The 26,182-nt window shown below is 45.2% G+C and overlaps 3 protein-coding genes and 1 long non-coding RNA gene across 7 annotated transcripts in view; 2 read left to right on the forward strand and 2 right to left on the reverse strand.

The window, feature by feature from the left end:
• LOC309593895 (IgGFc-binding protein-like) overlaps window positions 1-5,527 on the forward strand; it is a gene marked incomplete at both ends in the record, with an annotated part of 50,852 nt that extends 45,325 nt beyond the window's left edge. Inside the window, 4 exons of the mRNA XM_082319046.1 lie at window positions 2,831-3,072; window positions 3,740-3,904; window positions 4,368-4,492; window positions 5,239-5,527. Of these exons, the coding sequence (XP_082175172.1) occupies window positions 2,831-3,072; window positions 3,740-3,904; window positions 4,368-4,492; window positions 5,239-5,527 (821 nt within the window). The remainder of the gene's footprint in view (window positions 1-2,830; window positions 3,073-3,739; window positions 3,905-4,367; window positions 4,493-5,238) is intronic.
• Window positions 5,528-6,722: 1,195 nt separating this feature from the next.
• LOC309594313 lies at window positions 6,723-20,908 on the reverse strand. 2 transcript variants are annotated; one of them, XR_014229009.1, is made up of 5 exons: window positions 20,627-20,908; window positions 20,372-20,550; window positions 19,331-19,518; window positions 11,569-17,343; window positions 6,723-7,029 (listed from the first exon to the last, which is right to left on the reverse strand). It is a non-coding gene; the product is annotated as an uncharacterized lncRNA (long non-coding RNA). The 2 variants fall into 2 exon arrangements; XR_014229010.1 differs by having other exon boundaries at window positions 19,331-20,550.
• Window positions 20,909-21,022: 114 nt separating this feature from the next.
• PLAAT1 (phospholipase A and acyltransferase 1) lies at window positions 21,023-24,384 on the forward strand. Of its 3 annotated transcripts, none has more exons than XM_082320442.1 (4): window positions 21,023-21,116; window positions 21,688-21,920; window positions 22,113-22,381; window positions 22,750-24,384. In XM_082320442.1, the coding sequence occupies exons 2-4, from the start codon at window positions 21,782-21,784 to the stop codon at window positions 23,041-23,043; spliced, it is 702 nt and encodes a 233-aa protein (XP_082176568.1). In that variant the 5' UTR covers window positions 21,023-21,116; window positions 21,688-21,781; the 3' UTR covers window positions 23,044-24,384. The 3 variants fall into 3 exon arrangements, with proteins under 3 accessions (XP_082176568.1, XP_082176570.1, XP_082176569.1); XM_082320444.1 differs by having other exon boundaries at window positions 22,775-23,009; XM_082320443.1 differs by having other exon boundaries at window positions 21,038-21,116; window positions 21,685-21,920.
• Window positions 24,385-25,039: 655 nt separating this feature from the next.
• The window catches only part of LOC309593896 (putative cation-transporting ATPase 13A5), a gene marked incomplete at its 5' end in the record, with an annotated part of 35,531 nt that continues 34,388 nt past the window's right edge, over window positions 25,040-26,182 (reverse strand). Inside the window, 3 exon segments of the mRNA XM_082319047.1 lie at window positions 25,040-25,442; window positions 25,447-25,467; window positions 25,471-25,589. Coding sequence (XP_082175173.1) covers window positions 25,383-25,442; window positions 25,447-25,467; window positions 25,471-25,589 — 200 coding nt within the window. The 3' untranslated portion in view covers window positions 25,040-25,382.

The following is a 26,182-nucleotide window of genomic DNA, read 5'->3' on the forward strand; positions in this document are numbered from 1 at the left end:
CATATAATGAACTCATATTTCTTAGAATAAAGCTTTCCAGGGGTTCCACTGGTGCCGATTTTATGGAGCACTGGGCAGTTTTCTGCTTGCCAGACATCCTCTAAAGGACCTTTATCTCCACAAAGTACGCACATGGAGAAAAAAAAAAATCCTCTAAAGGTCAACCACACTGAAATAAACCATAATTCTTCTCTATGTTTTTTTTGTCTTTTACACTAATTTTAATTATACCAGTTACCACTGTATTAATTTCTGCAGATTTGCACCTTTTTTTTTCTTTTCTTTTTTTTTTTTTTTTTCTGTGATCAACAATTAGCTCTGCATTGAAACTAAACCATAAAAAACCATTGAGAGATTCTGGGAGCTGCTCAGTTTGAAAAAAGAATTGCTGTGACTTTAGAACGGCTTTAAAGCACCCAGTAAGTCAGCACTGGGAGGACAGAGCACAGAGAATTCATATATAAAAAGAAGACAGAGCAAGAAACAAACTTCTAACCCTCCAAATCAGATTAAAGCTATGGACATCCAGACTCCACAGTCTGAGGCCATAGCCCAGGGACTAAACATCTATGGCTCGATTATAGTGATAGAGAAGACTCAGTCACATTAAGAGGATTGACTCTCAAGTGCTCCCTCCATCAGTAATTCAAATAAAAACTCAATTAAGAACCTGACAAAGGGCAGGTACTCTGGCTAGATGACTGGAGATGTTGGCTGTAGTTATCTGACAGGACTAAGAGATCCTGCTGTAGGGACAGAAGTAAATGAGAGTCATATGTAGTGATTTATGACAGAATCTAGCCAGAAACAGTATTTAGGGTTTTTTTAGATGACAGAAATGGACAAATACTTCAGAATTTCTGTATAACATAATGTCTTCCCTGGGGAGCATGCTTTGAGTGGTAGAAGCCCAATTCTACCATCAGCAGGAGGGGTGTGACAGTATAATATATTTTCCTCAATGGGTCTCAGTGAAAGACAGAGTCTGATTTTTAGTTCTAGTTTTAAATATATGGCAGGTATTCAAATAGTAACTACAGTAATGGGGCCATATCAGCTGGTATGTGAAGAGATTCTTCTATTCCCTTCATGGAATGACTTTACATCTTTAAACCTGCAGAAAAAGATTTACTAAACCAGGCACAATTAGTCCTAGATGATCACATCAGACCTGCCCTCAAAGCAAGCCTACAATGTTTGACTTCCTTTGTGAGATAAAGTGCAGGGTAGCCCACCTGTCTTACCCACCTCTACCAAAAGCCACCCATCTCACACTGCAAGAAAATCCTTTGTATGCAGCAGTCTCCAGTGTCAGACTTTCTAATAGCAATTTTTATATATTTTCAGGAGCAAACAGTGAAAGCATCAGGAAAAATTTTACCATGATTTTGGCCTTTTGAGTGACCTTATTTTTTCTTTTTCTCTCTAGCCATGTCCTGTCCTGGAGGCAGCATCTACAAGAGCTGTGGTACTAGGTGTCCCTCTACCTGTTTGAACATCTCAGCAGTTGATTCCTGCAGTTCCTTACCAGTGGAAGGTTGCTTCTGTAAGGAAGGCTATGTTTTGAGTGGAGACAAATGTGTGCCAGAAAGCAGCTGTGGTTGTGTTGATAAAAAAAACCAGTATCACCAGGCAAGTTACCTCAGACATTTAAAGAAAAAAAAAAAAAGAAAGAACAGGGGATCTCATTTTTTATCACTATGAGAGAAAAAAATGTTAATAACACTAACACAATTATTATTTACACCATCAATAATAACAAAATAGACTCACTTTGCCAACCTTCTTGATCTGTGAGCTGTGTGGCTACAATTGCCCAAATGATCATCTATCATGCATCTTCAAATACTAGTAATTTGATCGTCCCTTACGGTATTACCTTCCAATTTATCTTATAGTATATACTTGTACACTCTTTTTTCCACTCAGCTGGATGAAAGCTGGTTCACCAGTTATCCCTGCACTGAACGCTGCACCTGCAAGGCTAACAACACCATTGTATGCACATCCTGGGAGTGTGGAGTCCGAGAGGAATGCAGTATTCAGGATGGTGTGCTCGGCTGTCATTCCAATGGTGAGTCCTGCCTGAAAATGGTTCTCAATGTCAATTCCATAATTAGATCCTTCTTCTCCTTCTAGCTTTATTATAAATATCTTTTCATATGTGATGGCAGAGAAGTCCCAACTGACTGCTACCAGTGCTAAGAGATGAAAAGACATGATGATCTGTCTTGGAAGCACAGATCCCCTTCCTCTGTTATAGTGGATATCAGCAAAAACTGATGCTGCCCAAAAGCTTGCAAAGTCACTTGGGTTCCTTTTGTCTTGATAATACAAATTCAAGTCCCACATCACCAGTGCTGCAAGCTCTAAATATGGGAATAATTGAGAACTGCATTTCTGAAAGTCTGGGTGATGGCAAGTGCATTAAGTATCTATGTATATAGATGCAAATTTATTTACTTTTATATTTACATGTATATGTATACATATAATTATGTATTTTCACATACCTAAGTACAAAAGCTCTGTATTACTCTCAACTACCACAAATCATAGCTACAACAGCATATAGAAATGTATAAAGAGGTTCATTTGCTGCCAACTTGCCAGTTTGTACAAAATTTGCAAATTAAATTTAGGAGGCACTTTCTGGATATTTCTTACTTCCAAATAAATGCCATTGGCACAAACCTGAGATACCTTTGTGAAGTTTTGCCCACATAATAATGATCAGGATTAGGTTGCTGCATTAATGCAAACATCTTTGGTCAGCTGTGTCCATGGTGAAATCCAGTCCAAAGTTCTTAGATCATTTTTTCACCTTCAGGCCAAGCAACATGTCAAGTGGCAGGAGATCCCCATTATTTCACTTTTGATGGAATGATGTACACTTTTGTGGGTACCTGCACCTACACCTTGGTTGAGGTTGTCAACAAGAACAGTGTCATTCCTATAACCATCCTTGGCAAGAATGAAGACAGAGGACTAAGAGGGGCCACATACCTGAAAGAAGTCTACATAGATGTGTATGGTGTACGAATCACCCTTCAGAAAAGCCAAGGAATCCTGGTAGGTGGTGGTGCTCCTTATTTTGGCAAGAAGCATCTTAAAATTAGCTCACTACAGTAGCTGTAGGAAAAAGGATCTTCATGTTTCTTAATGAATATGTACGCATATGCTTAATACTTGTGGGCACCTCCATTAACTGGATATCATGGGGAAATATCATTTCTTACTAGTTCCAAGGCTTCTTGGTTTGGGTTTACTGTTCTATTGGCCGTATCTTGGAGATGGAGCCCAGAGCCCCCAGATCAGAGAATTGTTGCCTGAACTAAAGAATGGGGCTCCCCACTTCAATAGCTGTTGTAAACCCAATCAGCTATAGCTAGCTAACAAGAGCAGAGGAAAAGCAAGTCATACTGTATTGGTTTAGAACAGCAAGGGGATCTGTGGCAGTACCAGAGGCAGGGAATCCACCCTATGGGTGGGTAAGAGCTTGCTTACTACCAGGGATCTTTCCAGCTTCCTGTTAAAAGGCACACACTACGAGTTCTGCCCAGCTCTCCTCAGCTAAAAGGCTGATTCCTGCAACCCATAGTTAGAATATACAATGGTGGAAATGTAGAGGAGCTAAAACTGTCATAGAGAAATCTTCAGCACTGCAAGGAATATAGATTGTAAGCAGAAAAGCTTTCACAGAAGAATGTCCATACTGATAAATGACATGTCTCTCCAGTTGAACAACGAGAGAGTCTACACTCCAGTGGAGAACCGGTTGCGAGGCGTGTCCATTGGAAACGTTGGCAGATTTATAGTAGTGGAAACTGACTTTGGTGTGATAGTGAAATATGATGGCAATCACCATCTGGAAATCACCCTCCCACAGTCTTATTTCTCAAAGGTAAGATTTAGCATGTAAACATTTGGCACTGTTTCAAAACCACTGCTTTGTGCATTTACTTTTAATTTCTTTTATTCCTGTGTTTTGCTATTGCATCTTTCTTTTGTAATCTTCTGTACTGTAATACATATCATTCTTTCCCTTTCTGTTTTTTTCTCTTCACAACAATTTCCTTGAGTTCCAAGGGGTAGTTAGAGAAAATGAGCTGGCTAGGGGAATACATCCAGCTTATAGAATTAAATGCCTTGAAGCCTAAGGGAACCACAGATTTACTGCAGTTTCTATTTTATTTCTCCATGGGTGAAATAGTCAGACACTAGTGAGTATGTCTGAAATGTCTGGTACAAGATTGGTTGTTGGTGGTGATTTGGTCACATCATTTCATAGGCAATGAATAAGAAATTATTGGGGAAGCCGATGTAGAACAGATTGTGCTTAGAATACGGTTATTGTTCATTTGCAGGTACATGGCATGTGTGGTAACTTCAATGATAATCGTGAAGATGATCTGTCCTTGCCCAATGGTACACTCGTCAATGTCCCACAGTTTGGAAATAGCTGGAAAGTGGAGGAAGACAGTGATGAAGGGTAAATGTAACTTCTTTTCATACCTTCTGTCTTCCTTCAGGAAACAGTCTCCTTTCAATTGTTTTGACTGTTTGCTACTTTGTAACATATAAGTAGTGTATATGAGACTTCTCTTGAACTTGAAGCTCAAAAAAAAGCCATCACCACAGGAAACCACTGCACAGGCCAGAGGGGAACCACAGCCATTCTTTTGACCTACATACACACTTGGGGAATTAGACTTTGGGGTAGTCCACAGTGTGGACATAGCCTCTGTTTATTTTACACTGAAAATGCCTAGAGCAGGATGATGGTGTTGGGGAACAGTGAGGGCCAGCTGCTCCCTAAGGGACAGGGAGCCAAGTGTGATAACACAGCCAAGAGAACAGTGGCCTCACCAGCCAGGACCCATCCCGCACTACCCAAGCAAGGCAAGCAGGGCAGGCCCAGGGGTGGAAGCCAGGGGAAGCCAAGAGTCCAGATCACCACACAAGTTTGCAGTGATGAGACAGGTCCAAGGCCAAGATGAGCAGTCAAACCTCTAGTCAGGGTCAAGTTCAGTGAGAGCAACGAGGGTCAGACACAGTATGGTGATTGCCAGGCAAGTCTACCTCTGCCTAGTCTTTCACTCATAGACAGAAAGAAGACTGTAGTTTTTAGTGTTCTTTGTTTAATACCTTTCAGTAGAAACAAACTTTACAGTTTCAGTCTCTGTCTTATACATGCCTTTGAAACTTAAATGCAGCTGTGTCTGTGCTTTCATACAGTTGTTTATCAGACTTAAGAGAAGATGATGTTCCTCTTTGCACTGCTGAGAATAAACCAGTCATTGAAAGCCAGTGCAATGTCCTAAAATCAGACAAATTCAAAGCATGTCATAATCTAGTCAAGCCTGAAGACTTCATACAGATCTGCATCTATGACATGTGCCAGTACGATGGCATGAAGTCTGCTCTGTGCGACATAGTTCAAGTCTATGTGGACACCTGCAGGAATCATGGAATCACCATTAAGTGGAGGAATAGCACATTCTGTCGTAAGTGCACAAGCAAGTGAAAAAACTGAAACTTGGATGGCTGATAGCATGAAAACAGATTAGCAGTATTGGGTGAACAAGTTATGTAAAAGAAAATTAAACCCAAATTTTCACAAAATGCAATTCTATTATTATGATTTTATGGCTCCATTTTTGCACTGAACTGTGTTCAGGTTGAGCTAAACCCAGTGATAACTCAGGACTAGACAAGTTATGGATAATAATGTGGAGTTAGAATGGCTTTAGGAGCCAAAAGAGGCATTTGCAGCTGAACTGGAATACTGAATCTGAATGATCTAGTGCCAGGTGCCACCAGTTCAGGCATACCTGTAACAGAACTGAATCAGCAGCTCCAGAGAGGGTTCTCTGTTTTGTTTTTGTTGTTTTTTTTAAATAAAATATAGAAAATCAAAGCTGGTTGATGATCAAAATCAGCTATTAAAAGGCAATTCTGTACTACCATTTTATAGGCCAAGCTGTAGCTTTCAGGCAGGCACATGTGTTTGCAGTGCACTTTCTAAATGTCTTTAATAATGCTGGTTCTATTCTCTTCACCCACACAGCATTGCCCTGTCCACCCCACAGCCATTACACGGACTGTGTCTCCACCTGCCCATCAACATGCAATGACATTTTTGCCTCTTCCCTTTGTGAGAAGACAGACGAGTGCACAGAGGGCTGCGAGTGTGATAATAATTATGTGCTCAGTAATGGCAACTGTGTACCTCTGAGCAAGTGTGGCTGCAGGGATGATGACAACAATTACTACAGTGTAAGTAGTGTGTCTGTGGAGCAAACCTCTGGCTGCAAAACTTGTAGAAAGTTAGTCTCCTGTCCATCTGAGTGAAAGAGAGAGAGAGAAATCTTCAAGCTCTACCTCTTAAATACCTATTAGCTCATTAGTAAAAGCTGCAGGCTCAGGTATTAGGAGATGCAGGAGCTTGGTACTTTGCACCTGAGGCCAAAATTGAGGCATATTCAAAACTAGTCAATTGATCAGAGTTATTCAGGCAGTCTGTCCTAGTCCTGTTCTGTGTTCAAATTCTCATGTCGAAGACAATAATATGAATGGACTGGGATCCCCCCTCCCAGGCTTTTGGTGAGAATACACCTGGATTGAGCAGTTGTGGAATCACTAGCTGGACAGGTTGCACCTAGCCAGCCCCCACACCCTTTGCTATTGAACTTTTATTGCATTGCAAAGCTGAGCACCTTGATAACATATTATTAACAAACACAACTTGTCTCCAGGCTGGGGAGACTTGGATAACTCCACACTGCACCAAAAGATGCCAGTGTCAGAAGAACGGTGTCATCAAATGTAAGAGCTATAGCTGTGATTCTAAAGAAACCTGCGTGATCAAAAATGGAAAACACAAGTGCAATCCAACAGGTACGTGCAGGCAGCTCTTCACTTGGTGTTCCATGAGGGCTGGAGAAGGAGGAAGGATGTGGGTGTCCATTCTTTCTTCCATGGCACTTCCAGTCTTTTCCACAGGGCAAAAAGGCAGCTCTGACAGTGCTGTTGATGACACATTATTGAACACAAAAAAGCCTCAGTTCTCAGAATAGAAAGTTCCAGTACAAGACAGAGAATTTGTAGAGGGAAGTGGAACAAGAGTTTGAAAATTTACTTATATCTAGAAACTTGACGGTTTGGTCTGACTAGTTTAAATAAAAAAAAAAAAAAAGAAAAGAGATTTGTGCTGCATCTACCAAACCCAAAACTCAGATATGTATGTGAATCCTTTGGCAATGATCTTGTTTCTTCCATTGCATGTTGATTTGAGAACAGAAAAAAATAAAGGCAAAACAGGACAGAGAAGATCTGAACAGATACGTAATAGGCCAGTCAGAGAACTTTGGTGGTTTTTCATTCAATAGTTGCTTTGGCTAAGCAAAGTTAATCCCATATTCTCCAGGTAAATTGGATTATTTAGGAGACAGCTTGTTGCCTAGTGACTCTACACTTCAATTTTGAAGAATAGTAAGGCATAGTTCCTACTGTATTGATGATCAGTACAAGAGCATAATGCAAATCCAGCTTCCCCCTGCTCGTTTTTGGTAAAATACCACAGCAGAGGCACCCCAACAGTCTTAAGGAGAGACTTGCTCCTGGGATAATGGTTTGCTCGGCGCTCAAGGGTCAAGGAGAATACTTAAGACAATAGTCACTGCATCTGATTGTTAGGTCTGTTGAACCCAATGATCAATTTAGTAACCTCAGAAGAAATCAGTGTAACAGCAGTGAGCCAGCCATAGTTAGACATTGCTTTTCATGTTCCAATAATTTTGTAGCAACACATTGCTGAGGATTATGAAACCGACATCTCTAAGAGCCCACTGCAAGCCATGCTCTGTGGCAGAGTCATTCCTCTGCAGAGGACCAATGTGCACAACTTAGTCTCTATAAAGCCTATAAACCCTAATGTTCTGCTTCAGTTCAGTTGGCTCACACTGGTTCTCAGCAGAGGAATGAGTTTCTCTGGTCGTCTCTCCATTTGAGTGTCCATTCACTAGTGTGATGCCTGAGCACCCATCTCTACTTTAGGAGACCTGCATGCTAGCAGCAATTATTTTTATGATGTAACTTATTTTAAACTGATCCATGCATGGGATCTGGCACATGCACATTCAGACTCGAGAGTAATGAAGCTCTTCCCCTTTAGGTTTTGGGAAATGCCGGGTCATGGGCGACCCACACTACATCACCTTTGACGGTCTGGTGCACCACTTTCAAGGGAAATACACGTATATTCTGTCTCAGACCATCCCTGACCTACCTGATACTCTGACGCCATTCAGCATTGAAGGCATGAACTATCCTTTTCATCGAAGTCGACATATTACTTACCTGAAAGAGATTGTCGTCAATGTTTACAATCACACAGTGCGATTCAGGCAGAACAAGCAGCTTGTGGTAAGTCTTTTTCTGACTGCAGAGCACAGAGAAAGGCCCTCCCTTGGAGTAAAACACCTTTGAGTAATAAATGTCTGTTTTGAAGAATTTAAGTATTAAAGTTAACTGTATTATTACAGCAGTGCTATTGGGGCAACCACAAATGTGATTTTCAGTTGTGTCAAGTCTTTTTTCTCTATAGCTATGACCAATATAATTCTACTTCAAACAAATAAATTAATAAATAGAGCTTTAGGAATAAAACACCAAATATCCCAAGACTTACAATAAAGCCATACAAATTTTTATCAGTGGTAAGGAAAAGAAAAGTGTGAATTACGCTAGGAAAATTTTATTTCCATCCCCTTTATTAGTGCATAACAATATATATAGCTCATATATACATTTTTAGCTCAATAATAGAAATCTCTTACGATGATATGAAAATACTGTGCCCAGATCACTTTCCTCAATACATGATTTTGTTAACTTTAAAAAATTGAATACTGAGTTTTTTACCTTGTTAAATTATCTGAGATATTTATCATAAAACCAGAGAAGGGGAGTGTTCATTTGTGGCACTGACCTGTACTGAAAGCAGATTTGAATTTGACCTATATATTATGAATTTTAACTTATTCTTTCCCTGTTAGTTGGATGGTGTGAGGGTGAGACCCCCTGCTCATCCTCATGAAGGTATTCATATACATGAGAGTATAACAAGAATTTACCTGAAGACAGATTTTGGCTTATACCTGAGCTTTGATGGCAATCAAAATGCAGGTAAGTGATACTAAAACAATGTACAGGAATATTAATGCACTGTCTCAAAAAATGTTCTCATTCCAAAGGAGGTCTAAACCCAGCAAAATTAGAAACCTTCACCCTTTGAGCCTATGGCCCTTTGTAATATGAACTTCCAGAAAATTAAAACAAAAAAGTTTCCCAGGAACCAGAAAAACCATAGAACTAGCATTTCTTTATCTGGATCCACCTGAACTTAGGAGAAATGAGGTGTAGAGTCAGACTGTTCTACTTTTTTTCATGTTAAGTAAGGCCTGAGTGATAAAAACGAAAGCAAATAAGAACGATGAGGTGAAGTCTGGATCTGCCCCTTTGCCAGCTTAATCCAGTCATAGGACTGAGGGCCTCAAGCTATACAGCTGTGAATGCATCCTTTTACATCTTCCTCTCAAGCCTGTTCCAGGTAAATCTCATTCTTTAGTGTTTCTCAGCAGGACTCTTATATCACATACATGCAACTCACTCATGTAAGTTGAACACACGTTACCTCCTCTGTTCAAAGCAGAGTTACTCCTGATTTACAACAGAATATAGCCATGTTATTTCTGAGTGTGTGGTGAAAGTGCCAAGCCATTTATACATACAACCATCATTCCAAACCCTAAAATTGCAACTGCAGAAAGCAAAGGTCTGTTTTATAGGAATTCTGTTTCTCAACGAGCAAGTAGATTGTAAGTGAATGGCAAAAAGTGGGTGGTGCATTCAGTTTGTTGCAAAGCAGTAAGTAGTACGCACCAAGAATGCTCAGGTGGTGATGTCATGTTATATAATACCTTATTGGCTGCAAGAAAAGACTTTTTTTCATGATCCATGTTGCAGAGCACAGAAACAGTCCTGTGAATGCATGTATGATTATGTATGTTTAGGGCTGTGTTCATATCCTACGTATGTGGCCCATATCACATTACCAGCTCCGACCTGAATTATGAAATGTGGTACTACACACTGCTTTCCACCTCTTCCATACACTCAGAAGCAGAGATTTCTGTGTAATGGCTTTTTTTTCTTCTGAACTTCCCTAGATATAAAGCTGGCCAACACCTACAGAAACAGAGTGGAAGGCTTGTGTGGTGACTTTGATGGGAGACATAGAAATGACTTCACAAAGCCAGATGGTGTTTGGGTGAAGAACGTGGATGTATTTGGTGACAGCTGGAAAGTTCCTCTGAAAAGAAAAACCTCTCGTCTCAGGTACTTAATTTTCTGCTTAATATCCATGGCAAGCACAGCCACTGGAAGTGACTGAATTAAGCCATAGTTAATATCCAGGAATTACTATACTGTCTTATTTCTGGTCTTTCTTCTTCCCTTGGTCTGTGTGTAGGGACTTTTCCTGCTCATCACTAAGGTGAACTATCAGTGCCCTTCTGTCTAGCCAAAAGAGGCTTGAACTATCACTGCATTACTCCAGTAGCCCTCTTTGGAGTCACAGCCATTACAACTGCTAGGGCACAGGAATGAATAAGATCTTTGCCAAGCTTATGGTTCCTGGCAATGATAAATACATCATGTTGTGCTGGATGGGCCTGAGGGAGGGCAAATCCTGGTTCAGTGTCATCCCTCCCTCTGGAACAGAAGGAAGGTAGCTTTGAAATCCATCAAGATGAATTCCCAATTCCTCCCAAAAGAGGTTCTTGAAGAGTCTGATTTCCTTACTTTCATGGCTATCTAGTGTTTTCTGCCAGTACACAAAAAGTAAGGACATTCTTTTGAGTATAAATGAGCATGAGATTTGTGGTCAGGCAAATTCTGTGCTAATTAGTCCATACAGAACACTGAAACAGGTAGGAAAAGAAGTTTCCTTCCTTCCTTCTCAATTTGCTTTGAAAGACCTTTGGAGGTTGCTTAGGCACTAACACAGAACTCTTTCAGCAAGTAAATGGAATTGTATTAGCTGCCAGGATATAATTTGGCTGCAAAAACTTTTCTGCCAGAATAGCAGAAAGCAGTATGTAGGCTAGTGTTGAGCATAAAGGGGCTCTGGAGGCGATGCCTGCAGGAGAATTCTGGCACCTCAGGCATGCAGCCAGTTGTTCAGTGAAAGTGAGCATAGGTCCAACAAATAGTGGCCTATTCCAGCTGCATCATTCTGCCTAACGTTCAAGTTTTATTGAATAGATTGGATGAAGGTGATATTGAATGAAGCCTGTGTCATGCAGAATTTCCAAAGAGATAATTACAGCATCCCTTTTGATCTAAATACTCGTAAATCTCTGAGATGGTAGGAAGTATTCTAGGACATCTTTGATTTGCTTTGTCTATCCCCTTTCAATTCAGGATAAATCATGAGAGAGAAATAAGCTTATACTTGCACCACAAGGCAGAAGTACTCTTGTGGTGTTACTTAGAGAGTAGTACCATGAATGCTGGATGTACAGAGAATTGACGGTTTCATAATGACTTCAATTACAGACGAGATGTCATCTCAAAAGATGAGTCTGAGGAGGAACCAGATCCAGGGCTCTTCCAAGGCTGCAATGAAAAACAGCTGAATAAAGAAAACAGAACTTCGAGATGTCAAATCCTGACTGACTCAAATGGTCCTTTCGTAAAGTGTCATTCTACGGTCTCACCAAATTTCTATTTCACGTAAGTGTCTACTGCAGACAGTTATTCTCCCCATTTGCTAAATCATTTTGGTGCTAGTTTCTGACAAGAACTTTGCATCTTCAGTCTCCAGGGTATTAACAGGAAATGAGGATAGTAAGTGTCTTTGGAAAACTGGGCCCAGTGATTCCATTATTGATATACTTAAATCCTCTTAATTATTTTTAAATAATTGTGATGATCTGTCTTTCCATCTAGAGTTTCACTTTTCTGTTAGCTCTAGAAAGTAGCTTTCCTCTTTCCCTACACAAATAAAGCAGCAGTGTTAAGCATTTTACCTGTAGGCTGGGATTTCCAGTGTGCTTACAGTTCTCATCCACATTCAGTGAGAATTTAGTACCTGGCTCTATTAGTTTCCTTTTAGCAATTCTAGCTTCATAAAATCTAGCCTTCATGCTATAGCCATAAAGGCTAAATCTGTCAGTGACACTTCTTGAATCTTTTATGGAGAAGTGAAAAAAACAGATTAGTGAACAGTAACTAACCCAGTATCTTCAAGAAAGTTCCTTCTGCTGTGTTTCAAGGCTGCTCTGGCCTCCTACATATACAATTCCTACACACCTAATTTTGAGCTGTATGAAACCTGTTGATTCGTCCCGACATTCATCAGTCATCAGTCACAAAATTGCCAGGTAGCTGCCAGTTTTCTTTAGTTATATAGTTGTACCTAATGTTTAAAGGTAGATAACACCCACCCCAGTCCTCTTAGCTGCGAGAAGAATGTGAAGGTATCTTAAGCCAGATAAACTGGACCACTAGCTTCAATGTATATATCCTGATTCTTAACATAAGCCTACTTTTCTCCTCATTCTAGAATTTGGTTGGGCAGCCTGTTCTGCCTTTGTAGTGGTTGCCTGATTTTTCTGAGGTGCTGCATACTTGCAGATCCCGTTCATCTTGGATCTCAATGCCTCTGAAAATCAGGCCATGGATATCCAGATGATGAGCAAAGCTGAGAAGGTAGCACTGGCAAACAAACAGAATTCTCTGTTCAATATTCAAGGCATATGGACATGGGGAGGGCTCCCATGTATTGAAAGAAGCGTGTAGTCCAGCTATAAGACTTAGAAGCATTAAAAAGTGCTCTATAACCAAGATGCAGCCATGCTAGCCCAAAACAGAAGCAGATAGCAAAGAATAACTTACTGTGACAAGCGGTCAGGTACCTGTTTATTGCTTGTTCATATATGAATACCTCATATGTTAGCAGCAGCTGCACAACAAATGACCTGATCTTCCCAATCATGTGGCTGGGGTTTTTTTATTCCTCTGTTTTCCTGTCAGCCAGACACAGGAAAACAGAACTAATTCAGAGTTGGGCAGAAAAGCAGCTGAAAATAAACAATAGCAAAGGAATTGGGAATGAACGCTTTCTTATCTTGCACATAGGAGCTGCCTGTTTGATATGTGTGTGGAAGGAGATGAGGATGCTACCTTATGTCGCAGTCTGCAAGAATACGTGTTGGCTTGTCAGGAGCAAGGAGTCCGTATGGAAGGCTGGAGGCAACAGACAGTTTGTGGTAAGCACAGGAAGAACCAGAAAGTATGGTTTCTGCCTAAAGGGCTCTCAAAATCTGAGATTTGAGGCTTTTCCTAGATGCACCGTATATCAAAGCTTCTCAGGGACCAAAAGCACGTTGATTCATGCTTCGATCACTGTTCACAGTTTAGCATGAACACTTGCTCTTGTGGCCTCTCTTCTGTGTCCTATGCTGACTTTTGCATTTAGACCCCAGCTTAGAAAGCTACTTAGGAAAGCAGAGCTCCTCTGTCATCAGAAGTTTTGTGAGAGAAAAAAAAAGTCCCCATTCCCACTGGGCAAAAAAGTTAAAATTTTGGAAACCATCACAAGCCACAAACCTGAAGGAAAAACATTTCATTTCAATCTCTTTTTAAATCTACAAAATATACCAATTCTCTTTTTTACCTGTGAAATTTCAAGATGCAAGATTCAACTGAAAACTCCAAATCTTTCAGACTAAAAAATGCTGAAATAAAACTTATAATAACATCAAACCTTTTTTTCCTAATTTTTTTTTTCCAAGTTGGGAGATTCATCAAACCATACTTCCCCTACATCACCCATGGTTAGATGACTTTGTATTCCTGGTGATACACAGTTCCCAGAGTTGTGAAACAGCTCTGGTACTTGGAGGGATAGCTACCTTGAATGTGTGAGAAGTTATTTGAGATCAGTGAAGACCAGGAATGAGAGCACAGCATTCAGAGAGCTTTGACAATGCATTTCCTGACTTTGGAGTGCTTTACTTACAACTTCAGTACTACTACATTTGTATGCACATCTCTGTGTATGTGTGGTCATCATATTGCCTCCTACAAAATGGTAACATCCTCTGGATCTCAAAGGGCATTGTGTAAGTAAGTAACGCACAACAGCCCGCTGTAACTGGATTCTCCTTATTTTTACAGCTATGTCATGTCCTGCCAACAGCAACTACAGCTCATGCATGTCTGCATGCCCAGCGTCCTGCAGCGATTTGACCAGCCCCTCTGAGTGTGAATTACCATGTGCTGAAGGCTGTGAATGTCTCCCTGGCTATGTTCTTAGTGGTCTTGACTGCGTACCTTACAAACAATGTGGCTGCACATACCTTAACAGATATTATGAGGTACAGTCTCTCTGTGGGTCAGACAGCTCCCGCAGCACCAAACAATATTTTCTTCTGCTAATTATTTTGACAATCTCCTCATTCTCCTCAGCATGTAATTTTGCATTAGAAACAAAGAATAATTGTTTAATAAAATTCTGGCCTCTGGAGGAAGGGAAGAGAGAGTAGATCACTCAGTCTGCCTCTGCCTGCCAGAATACTCAAGGCAGGTATTTGAAGAAAGTATGATTACACTCTGACCTCCATGTAAATTCTCCACCTTTATTATGCTAGATAACAGCCTCATAGGCTCTAAAGTTTACAACACACCAGTTGCAGAGAAATTCTGTCAGTCACTGTGGTCCCTCTCCTCTCAGTGAAGGGTGGTATAGGAGGGTTGGGAGTCTGTAGAGTTGCCTATGACATGAAGAGAGCCCCAAGCAAGGCTGGATTCTGAGGAACACAGACTCTTCCATTATCACTGCAGGACAAAACAGCTTCATAATCTCATAGCTTTCTGTTTTAACACTAGAGATTTGGTACAGGAAAGGCCTAAACCAGGAAAGATTGTTTTATGGGAGGAGGGAGACACTTACTATGAACAGGTGGCACTTGCCAGAAAAAATGGCACATAGCATTTCCACATTGCCTTGGAGGCATGATGTGATGCATCTGCCACTCTCTCTTACCTCCAGCAACAGTTGGACATTGTTGGTTGCAGACATACCCCACCTGGGGCTAGGATCTCATACCCCAAACTCTTCTTTTTCCTTCTTTCTTGGGCCATCCTTGAGTTTCGAAGAGCTGGATTAATAAGCCGCTTGCTTTCTTTTTTGTACAAACTACTAAAAAAAACCCAAAACTGCACTGTTGCCATTCATCACAAAGGCATCAGAGAGAGTAGCATGGGGCCCCAGTGCTCCATTCATGTTTTTTTCTGGCTAATTTTGACATTTTTTAACACTTAACTGCTGTCTTCCAGATTGGAGAAATATTCACCACCGATGACTGCTCTCAGAGATGCCAGTGCACAGACAGCTCCACTGTCTCCTGCTCTAACATAGCGTGTGGCTCTGATGAAATCTGTGGCATTTCCAACTACAGTCGTGAATGCTACAGGAGTGAGTCAACCATCATCATGTTGTCTTTGATGTTAAGAAGTCTTGACTTGCTGCTTATAGGACATCACTGGGTTGGGGACAGTTGCAACAGAGTGTGTACAGAAGGGATCTTGCTCTGATGTTTCATTGTAGCAACAGTGTTTCTTTCCCTTATTCCTGTTGTCAAGTACAAGTAATGTGCCTTAAAATACAGGGGATGTCCAGCATTGGGAGTCAGTGTAATCTAAGCAAGAACAGTTCTCTCAGGGGTGGATTATCTGAGAGTCTGAAGTGTTTCTCCTTCCTTTTTGCTAGGTGGACCATGTATGCCAGATCCTTGTAAGAATGATGGAGTTTGCTCTGAAACTACCAACAGCTCTGCTTTCCCCTTCTACTGTGAATGTTCAGAACTGTACACAGGACCAAGCTGTGAGACTGAAAAGATTGGTAATAAAACTATTTTGGATTTCAGTGTCTGCATTACACACACCACTTTCAAAAATGGGTGTCATTATGGAGAAGACTGAGCTTGCTCTTCATTTCCATGCTGTAAATTAGTAACCCGGTGGGTAAGGGCCTGTAGTCATCCAAACAGAAAGAAGGAATCAGATCCCCCAGTAGAGAGGTGCTAGAAGGCATGACAGCAGGGCTCTGTAGAGCATACAGGACCTGGGTCAGACACCGCTCCAGAAAGCCACATTCATCAGAGAACACAGTATAAACCAAACAGACAGGCAAGGGTTGAGAAAAAGTTTCTGTTCACAGTATGGTGAGCTTCCACTAACAGGGCTCTTATTTCTTCTTCATTTGAAGACTCTCCCATATTTGATCCTGTGGACCATACAGTCGCCATCGTCATTGGAGTTGTGGCAGGCGTAGTTGTTATCGTCATTCTCATCTCCTCTGCAGTGTACCTTTACAGGTAAGGCTTTTCCCAGCTTTGCTATGTTCAGCAGAGTCAAGACACACACACCCCTTTTAGCACCTGTAAACCTCAAAACTCCCATTAATCACATACCTGCAGGACCAAAATCTGACTTCATTCATGCTCACACCATTATTTGACCTTTCTCTACAGCTAATAGAAATTAAAAATGGTTGTTCTTTTTTTTTTTTTTTTTCCATTGTACAGAAGGAAGAAAAAGATGAATACAGCTCCGAATTCAAGGGATTCTTCTTTTAAATGGTCCAGGAACAATCCGGATGACAGAGTACATGATCAAGATTATGGCTGCATCATGAACACTGCATTTGATCAAAATGAATCCCAAAATACTTACCTATAGTTAGCAATATTTTTCCAATTCATTTGTATTACTTTCTGCTCTTGTATTTTAATAGTATTTCTAATAATTTGAGATGGTATAATAATAAATAAATCATTGCATTTGCTGAGAGCCTTTTTTGTATTTTAATAGTATTTCTAATACTTTGAGAAGAAATAATAATAAATAAATCATTTTATTTGCTGAAAACCTTTGAAATTGTTCATCTGAAATATCTCTCAGATCTCATGTTGTAGACCTAAATTGAAATATGTCCTAACTCACATAAGAGACTGTGTTGTCTTCAGAGGCTGTTTAAAAAATGAAGTCCGGACAGAATTTGCCAGCACAAGTGTGCTGCATACCATTGCATACGTACCTCTGATAGATGGACAAACTGCAGACTGATGCAGTCAGAATTAATTATAGCATCCCAGGCAGAGCTTCATGAGATCATCTTACCCAGTCCTTCCATGGGGAGTGTGCTGGGTCTTCCATGAGCTAACTGAGCTGGACACAGTCCTTACTCCTCTTCTGGCAAGGCATGTCCAACTGGGGAGAGAAATATATAAGAAGACACTGAGCTCATCTGGTGACAGGTGTAGTAAAAAGGATGACCCTCATTGTCCCCCTTGGGAGTGCTGGACTGAAAGAAGTGATTGTTTGAAGAAGAGCTGCCTCCTTGCTGTCAGGGTGGAGTGGACAAGAAGTAGGGCTGTCATCAGCCCCTGGCCTGTGGGGGCTAAGCAAGAGCATAACTTAACAAAAACTTTCTGAAGAATGAGATCCTGTCATAAACTCTCCTTGAGGTCTTTGCAAACTCTGAAGCTGCCACACTCCGATGAATGTGGGTAGAGATCTGCATCGGCGCAGACCCAGACCATGCTAAGGACCACCCTACAGCAGAAGATCAGAGAGGTGTTTGTGGCAAGGCCTAATAACACGCAGCGTGCGAGACACCCACCCCATGACAGACCACTCACAAGGCTCGGGGGACCGAGGCACTGCCTGGGCCTTGTACAAGCCCTGAATGAATTTCCAGTGCCATGAGTGAAGCTTTGAGAGACAAGGCATGCACCATTAAGGCTTCTCTGATGCTTTTCCAGTTCTTTGCAGGTTCACTTCTGATTACAGTGAGGAACAGTGTGGGCTTCCCCTTGTTTCTGCCATAATGCTGGTTATTACTTACTTACCTACCCTTTCTGCATCCCTTGTATCTATAAACTCATGTGTGCTGTTAGCCAAAAAAGTATTTGTAACCTCCATGGACAGTTAGGCAGATAAAAGGCATTTTATTCTAGTCCATTCAAGAATATGCCAGCTGCCCATACACGCACAGGTCAGCTATTTTGGAGAGGATGTGAATGGAAAGGGGCTTTCAGCCTCGTTACATAATGAAAATGAATCAGCGCGAGAGACCTACCCATGCACAAATGAACTGTCAACCTTATGCTGGAATTTCACTGCAGTTATAAAAGCATTTTTCCTGCCTGTTCAGCGGCAGCTTCCTATTGCGCTCTCGCGCTTGCCAACAGTGCGATTCTGTGAACACTGAGCAGTGCTGACCATGCTCGCCTCCCCTCGCAGCTGGTGGGAGCACAGGCCCGTCCCTACCCTGCAGGATCCCAGCCCAGGTTCTCCCAAGCAACAGGCCCCAGCTGTGCCCAGGTAAAGCAGATTTCTGGGTTTCCATGGACACATCTTGCTATTTCAATACCTCAAGAATTGCCTTGGCTTTCCACTGAAAACCTTGCAAATACTTCAGACTTGAAACAGGGGCTAATACAGAGTGCAGAATTGCAATTCAGTTCTCCACCGAATTAACTATGTTATGTCAATAGAAGCCAGAGAGATGAGGGATCTTCTGCTGCTCTGATCTTTTACATCAACTGGCTTGCTCATCTGACTTTCAAAATGATGGGCTGCAAATACACTGCTGTTGTGGTTTAACCCCAGCCAGCAACTAAGCACCACACAGTCGCCCACTCACTCCCCCCAGTGGGATGGGGGAGAGAATTCGGAGAGTAAAAGTGAGAAAACTTGTGGGTTGAGATAAAGACAGTTTAGTAGGTAAAGCATCTATGAGCCACAGTCTCTTCAGGGGTATACCTGCTGTGGCATAGACTTATCCGCAGCCACAGTTACTTTGAGGTGCACCTGTTCCAGCGTGGCCTTCTCCATGGGCCACAATGCCTTCAGAGGGATACCCGCTGCAGCATGGCCTTACCCACAGCCACAGTCTCTTCAGAAGTAAACCTGCTCCAACATGGCCTTACCTATGGCTGTAATCCCTCCAGGGGTGTACCCGCTCTGTCAAGGGCTTATCCATGGCCACATGCTTTGAGGTGCTCCAGCATGACCTCATGCACAGCCACTGATGCTTCAAGGTGTACCTGCTGCAGCATGGACTTATCCACAACCACAGATGCTTCGAGCTGTACCTTCTCCAGCATGGACTTATTCTTGGGCCACAATCCCGTCAGAGGTATACATGCTGCAGCACAGACATAACCACGGCCACAGACGCTTCGAGATGTACCTGCTTTGGCATGGGCTTATCCATGGCCACAGACACTTCGGGGTGTCCTGCTTCCATGTGCACTCATCCACAGGTCACAGTCCCTTCGACTCGAGTTCACACTGGGGTTCCAGCCTGTCCAGTACAGCAGCACAGAAACAGCAGCGGTACCCTGGCCATCTGCCAGCCCAGGCGCATCGCCATTCCTGCTATCAAAATGTTCCCAGGCACAGCAGAGTAAGATGATAAGCAGTGCAGCAGCACAGCAAGCAGCAAAAGCAAAAAAGCAGCCACTAACAAGCACCAGACTCTAACATACAGTGAGGCACGCAAGCCCCATGGCAAGCACAGGAGCCTGCCGATCAATAGCTAAAGGGCAATAACAGCTATAAATTTGATCTAGCACATTCCAATCAAATCTGTTGTTACCTTGAACCCTTTGAGCCCCATATTGGGCGCCAAAAAAGGACTGTCGTGGTCTAAACCCAGTCAGGAACTAAGCACCAGTTCGCTCGCTCACTCCCCCCCCAGTGGGATGGGGGAGAGAATCGGAGGAGTAAAAGCGAGAAAACTCGTGGGTTGAGATAAAGACAGTTTAATAGGTAAAGCAAAAGCCACGCACGCAACCAAAGCAAAACAAGGAATTCATTCACTGCTTCCCATCAGGGGGCAGGTGTTCAGCCATCTCTGGGAAAGCAGGGCTCCATCACGCGTAACAGCTACTTGGGAAGACAAACGCCATCGCTCTGAATGTCCCCCCTTCCTTCTTCTTGCCCCAGCTTATATACTGAGCATGACGTCATGTGGTACGGCACAGCCCTTTGGCCACTCTGGGTCAGCTGTCCCAGCTGTGCCCCCTCCCAGCTTCTTGTGCATTGGGCAGAGCATGGGAAGCTGAAAAGTCCTTCACTAGTATAAGCACTACTTAGCAACAACTAAAACATGAGCATGTTATCAACATTATTCTCATACTAAATGCAAAACACAGCACTATACCAGCCAGTAGGAAGAAAATTAACTCTATCCCAGCTGAAACCAGGACAACTGCTTCGTTCAACTCACCCAGGGGACAGTTTTGCTGACAGCGAGCCCTCCTTTTCAGCATCCTGCACCGGCAAGAGCCAAGGAGCCAGCCGTACCTGCTCGGCTGCGCTCAGGCTGCCTGCCCTGCCCGCCCCTCAGCTCAGAGGACTCTTGCTGGGCACAATCAGGAGACTTCTCTGATGTCCTGAAGGAAATTCCTGGGCCACAACATGAAAGACACATGAAAAGCCATCCTAGAAATCTCTTTGCCCTAAAATGGCCACTGGGATTTACCCTGAGCTCCACCTCCTCTGCTTCCCTTCGCCAGCAAAGAAGTGAAACGGCAGCTCTGCGCTGCCTTTCGCTCGGGGAAGGTTTCCCGGTGAGGGCTGCCCGCGTACCCCTCGGCTCGGCAGGACAGCTGCCCCGGCTCCGCGCACCGGAGCCCCGGGAGCCGCGGCCGGCGGGGCCCCGGGAGCCGCGGCGGGGCCCCGGGCAGGGAGGCGGTGGCCCGTCTTCCGCGGGGGCAGGACGAGCTTTTCCACCCGGACGGGTGGTTTTGGCAGCACCCGCTGGAGCGGAGCCTCCGCCGGCGGAGCGGAACGGCTGCTCGGCAGGCAGGGAACTCCCCCCGGCCCGGGCAAGCGCCGCCTACCCAGAACCCGCCCGGCTCCTCGTTATTTACAGCGGCCGGGAGGAGCCAGGCCCCGGCCCGGCTTCCGCCGCTGCCCCCCCGCCCCCGGGGCGCAGCCCTGCCGGGGCAGCGGCGGGACGGGCGCCGGCGGTGAGCGGGGCGCGGCGCGGGGATGCGGGGCAGCGCCGGGGGTGGGAGCAGGCGTCTGCCAGCAGGATGTGGCCCCCTTCGGGGTGCCGGGTGCTGTGCTGCGCTGCAGGGGTGCCGGCGGCGGGCGCGGCTCTGCCGAGCTCCCGGGGGTGCCCCAAAGCCTGGGGACGGGCTGGGCGCCCCGGGTGCCCCCCCGGGGAGCTGCGACCCCGCACCGGGGCTGGCCCGGTACTGGCACAAGCAGAGCCCCGAGAGGAGCGCGGCCGGCCGTGCGCCTTGCGGCGGGGACGGTTCGGAGCGCCGGCCCGCGGAGGGCGAGCCGGGGACGGGCGCTGCGAGCTGGTGCCGGCCCGGCACGGCTTCGCCCGTCCGCAGCGCTGGGCGGGAGGGGGCGATTGCATTTCGTACCCGAGGGCAGCGCGTCGGTAGCGGGCGGGACCGGCTGGCCCTAGCCAGGGCCCTGCAGAGAGGGGCACCTCCGCAGCAGCGGTTGGGTGCCAACTCGACGATGCTCCGCAGGCAGTACCAGTGCCAGGCCCTAATGATCTCCCTGCCTGCGATCCCCCAGCAGATGCCCTTGGCACATCCCAGATCTCCCCTCTCCACCGTGCCTTGCACTGAGCCTGCCCAGCAAGAGGGGCATGTCCTGACCTCACGCTCTTGAGATGGCATCTATCGAAAGCTTCAGCGCCGCCCACCCCGGAGACCCCCAGCCTGGGGACCTGATCGAGATCTTCCGGCCAGCTTACCAGCACTGGGCCCTCTACCTGGGGGACGGGTACATCATCAATGTGACACCTGTAGGTAAGGCTGGCGGAGCCCAGCAGGGTGCAGAGGGGGCTTTGGGGTGACCTGGGAACCCAGTCTCCCTCCACAGACCAGTGGTGGACCCCATGTGTGTAGATGGCATTTCCAGGAGCCAGCCAGAAACCCCTCTGAGGTCTTGGAGGGGCCAGACAGGGCCTGCCTGGCTGATCCCATCCCTGCCTTCCCCAGATGAAGGGCCCCCAGCCACGTTCAGCAGCGCCAAGTCAGTGTTCAGCAGAAAGGCCCGGGTGAGGATGCAGCTCCTGAAGGACGTGGTGGGAAACGACACCTACCAGATCAACAACAAGTACGACGGCACCTACACTCCCCTCCCAGTGGAGGAGATCATCCGGCGTGCTGAGTACCTCATTGACCAGGAGGTATCCTACGACCTGCTCGGCAACAACTGCGAGCACTTCGTGACGCTGCTCCGCTACGGCGAAGGGGTCTCTGACCAGGTAAGTAACACGGGGTAAGCCCCTGCGTGCCCCACAGTGCACCTCCTTGCTGCTCTGTGTGAGCCCCTGGACCAGAGCACAGCTTGCAAACTGCATGGGGACAGCAAAGCCCCAGGCACGAGGTCCAGATCATCACTGCCTCTGGCCTCACTGGAGACCCTGGCCCAGGAGGTTCAGCATGGTCTGTCTGCACCCTGATAGTGCCATCTTACTGAATGCCACAGCCCGAGGATAAAAGCCTGGGTGTTACCCCTTCTGCTTATGGGGCAGGTGTCTCTCATTCATTTAATTGCTTTGATTATCTCTGCCTGCTCTTCATTAGTGTGCCTGGGGGTAAAAAAAAAAAAAAAAGCTTATCACATTTCCAGCCTGTGTTTTGCTTCGCCTTTGCAGGCCAACCGAGCAATTGGTGCCATTGGGTTTGTAACAGTTGCCGCCGGTGCCTTCTCCTTGCTGGGCTTGCTCCGGAGCAGATCCAGAGAGAGACAGTACTGATGGGCCGCTGGGATGAGCTCGGAGCAGGGCAGGGAGCCCCTGGCCGGGAGGGACCCAGGACAGTTTGTGGCCACAGCTGCCACCGAGACTTACTAACAACTGTGTTGCCCTTGCTGAGAGCGGCACTAGCCTATTTGCCACATCTGCTTTTATTTCATTGCCTGTGATGATTTTTGTGGTAGTCTGGGAGCGCTTGCAAGCAAATTCTCCATCCTCACACCCCCGGTGCTCTGCTGAGGGCTGCCACGGGCTTTCTACACACATCCTGGTTTTATCAGCTACATCCTGTGGGCCCTTTCTGTGAATAACCTATTTCAACCCTAACATTTTTATTTTTTTAATCAAAAGTAATGTAAAAGATTGCTGAGGGTTTATTGTGTGTCCTCCAGCTAAGGGCTTCTGCAAGTGGAAAACCCCATGTTCCCAGGCCTGCGAAAGGGCAGACAAGGCATGTACTCTGTCTCAGAGCCTGTGCCTGTGGTGCCTAAACTGAGCTGATCCTGCGAGGGTGGGAGGGAGGAAGGAAGGGCAGGTCGTACAGGCTGTATCCCTCTGTTTTAAATGAGTGCTCTGGTTTTGGCATGATGGTGCTTTGCTCTGTTTCCGTCTGCCTGGAAAACATCCCTTTCCCTGGCTTTTCTGACTTTGGGAGCAGCAGACTCACAGTCTGGGGGGGGTCTGACAAAAAACCCAGCTAGCTTTTTCTCTGGCAGCTGTTCTAGGTTGGGACTACTGTGCCACTGAAATTTCCCTCTTCATCCCTGTAAGTGTAGTAATTGTTGGCATTGGACCTGACCAAGCTTACCAGATGATCTTTAAGGTCACTTCCAACCATTCTATGATTCTACTCCTTGGGCTGCCAAAGCACTGAGGTTTAAAGAAAGATCACCATGGATTGCAAGGGCAGCCCCCTGGAGCTGGGGCCATTGGCTCTTCAGTGACCAGAAGTTGAATTTAAACAGTTTGTAGCCCCAGCACAAGATCGATCTTCCTCCAGCCAGCAGGAAGGCAAAGCCAGGGTCCCTGCAGTGCTGTGGGCAACATAGCTGGAGAATGAGCTGTGGCTGCACCTACGCCCCATCTCCAGATCTATAGAGCCCCACTATTTCCTTGTCACAAAGCTGATGTGTGGCTTGTCTTAGAAGAAAACTGTTTTGGAGAAGTGTCATTTGTTACTCTTTACCAGGAGTATCTAGCTTGTGTGTTTGGAACCATGTTATTTGCAGACCTCATGTAAGAAATTAAATCCTGTGTTGCTTTCACCACATGCAACTGCCTGGACTGTAAGAAGAGATGAGAGCAAAAGAGCTGTCTGTAAGAGGCCTGCTATTTTTGTCTGCTCTTAACATCTACATAGGATCAGAAGCTTTTTTTAAACATCAGTTGTTTCAATGTTTGAAATAACAAAACCAAGACTTCTGGTCATATTTTGTAGTGCCCTCTGTTATTACATTTAAATAAAGTTCTTTTATAATATGTTTTCCCATATTAAAATAAAAGTGAACCTGAAAGTCCTTTTTTGCTTCCTGCAAATGTAATCAAAAGTTCTTTCATGGCTAAACTAATGAGGTTGTTGAACAACTGAAGATAAAAGAGCAAGTAGAGAGGGGCTCAGTTTCTTGTGCCTGTCCAGCAGCCGTGCGCCAGAGCACATTAAAACCCCTGCTCCGTGGCATGACCTAGTTACAGCAAGAAGCCAAGGCTTAGCCCTGCTTTCTGCCACGTGACGCCAAACCTGGGCCAGGACGTGGCAGCAGCTGAGCGTGAACTGGGGCGTCATGTGTGCCCAGCAGCTCTGCTGTCCTCTGCCTTTGCAAGCTTAAGTGGAGCATATCCTCTCCAGCCTTCCCAGGCTGGTCTTACAGCAATCTGTGAGCTTTAACCTTTCCTGTACTCAGAGGATTATGTCTGCAAGAGCTGGCAAGGGAGAGCTGGGTGAGGGCAGTGTATGCACCCTCTCACATCTGTAATTCACTCTGGGATGCAAGAAAACTGGAATTACTTCATCTGGGGAACGTTCTTGGAAGCCACAGCATTTCATTTAACTTGGGGTTTTGCAATTGTACACGTGCTCCTCTGCGGTCAAGATTAGGTCAATTGTATTGGACTGCCCTTCCATCGAGCCTGATGGGTGCATTGACTGGATTTGGCGGAGCAGTGGCTGAAACATGGAGTGAAAGTGTGACATGGAGCAGCAGAAGCCATCGCTTTGCTGTATTCAGTATTTTTGAGCCTTTGTAGGAGATGTTGGCAAGGCCCAAGATCTGCTGTTGCCATGGAGTAGAGTCAAGGCTGTTATTTTACCAGCAGCCCAGAGAATAATCCTTGCCTGTGCTCCGGGGCACAGACAGCACAGGCCCAGCCTGCCCCTGAATGGATGGGTTTGTGCAGGGACATCAAACATCTGAATCTGGTGTACGTCAAAGGATGAAAACACAGGCTGTTCAGCACAAGCCGGGGAAGCTGCCAGCACTGCACAGCCCCATGCCTGGCTGCAGGGTCTTGCCTAGTCCTCAGCGCTGTATTCATAGGTGGGGTTAATGTAAATCTCGTCCATACTTTTTGCTGTAGTCTTTTGCATTCATGGGAGGTCAGCTGGGATCCCTCTGCAGCATCCTCTGCCATTTTCGGTACTGGCTGTTTGACTTGTACCCAAACCAGGCTTTAATCAGCAGCCAGAGGTGCTTGTTCTGCAAGATAACCTTTTGGGCCCCTCACTACAAGAAGGACATTGAGGTGCTGGAGCGTGTCCAAAGAAGGGCAATGAAACTGGTGAAGGGTCTAGAGAACAAGTCTTAGGAGGAGCGGCTGAGGGAGCTGGGGTTGTTTAGCCTGGAGAAGAGGCTGAGCAGAGCCCTTATTGCTCTCTACAACTGCCTGAAAGGAGGTTGTAGCGAGGCAGGGTTTGGCCTCTTCTCCCAAGTAACAAGCAATAGGACAAGAGGAAACGGCCTCAAGCTGCGCCAGGGGAGGTTTAGGCTGGGTATTAGGAAAAACTTCACTGAAAGGGTAGTCAGGCATTGGACCAGGCTGCCCAGGGAAGTGGTTGAGTCTCCATCCCTGGAGCTATTTAAAAGGAGGGTAGACTTGCTTGAGGACATGGTTTAGTGGTGGACTTGGCAGTGCTAGGTTAACGGTTGGACTCAATGATCTAAAGGGTCTTTTCCAACCTTAATGATTCTATGATTCTATAACGTCCTGCGGAATGACATGGCGCGGGGTCAGTGCTGTTGCCCTTCACTGGAAGGGAGGACCACTCGGGGACAAAAGCCATCCCTTGCTACACGTGCAGTCCCCTTCAGTAAC

The sequence above is a fragment of the Platalea leucorodia genome (assembly GCF_965183815.1).
Source record: "Platalea leucorodia genome assembly, chromosome: 8".
Classification (NCBI taxonomy): domain Eukaryota; kingdom Metazoa; phylum Chordata; class Aves; order Pelecaniformes; family Threskiornithidae; genus Platalea; species Platalea leucorodia.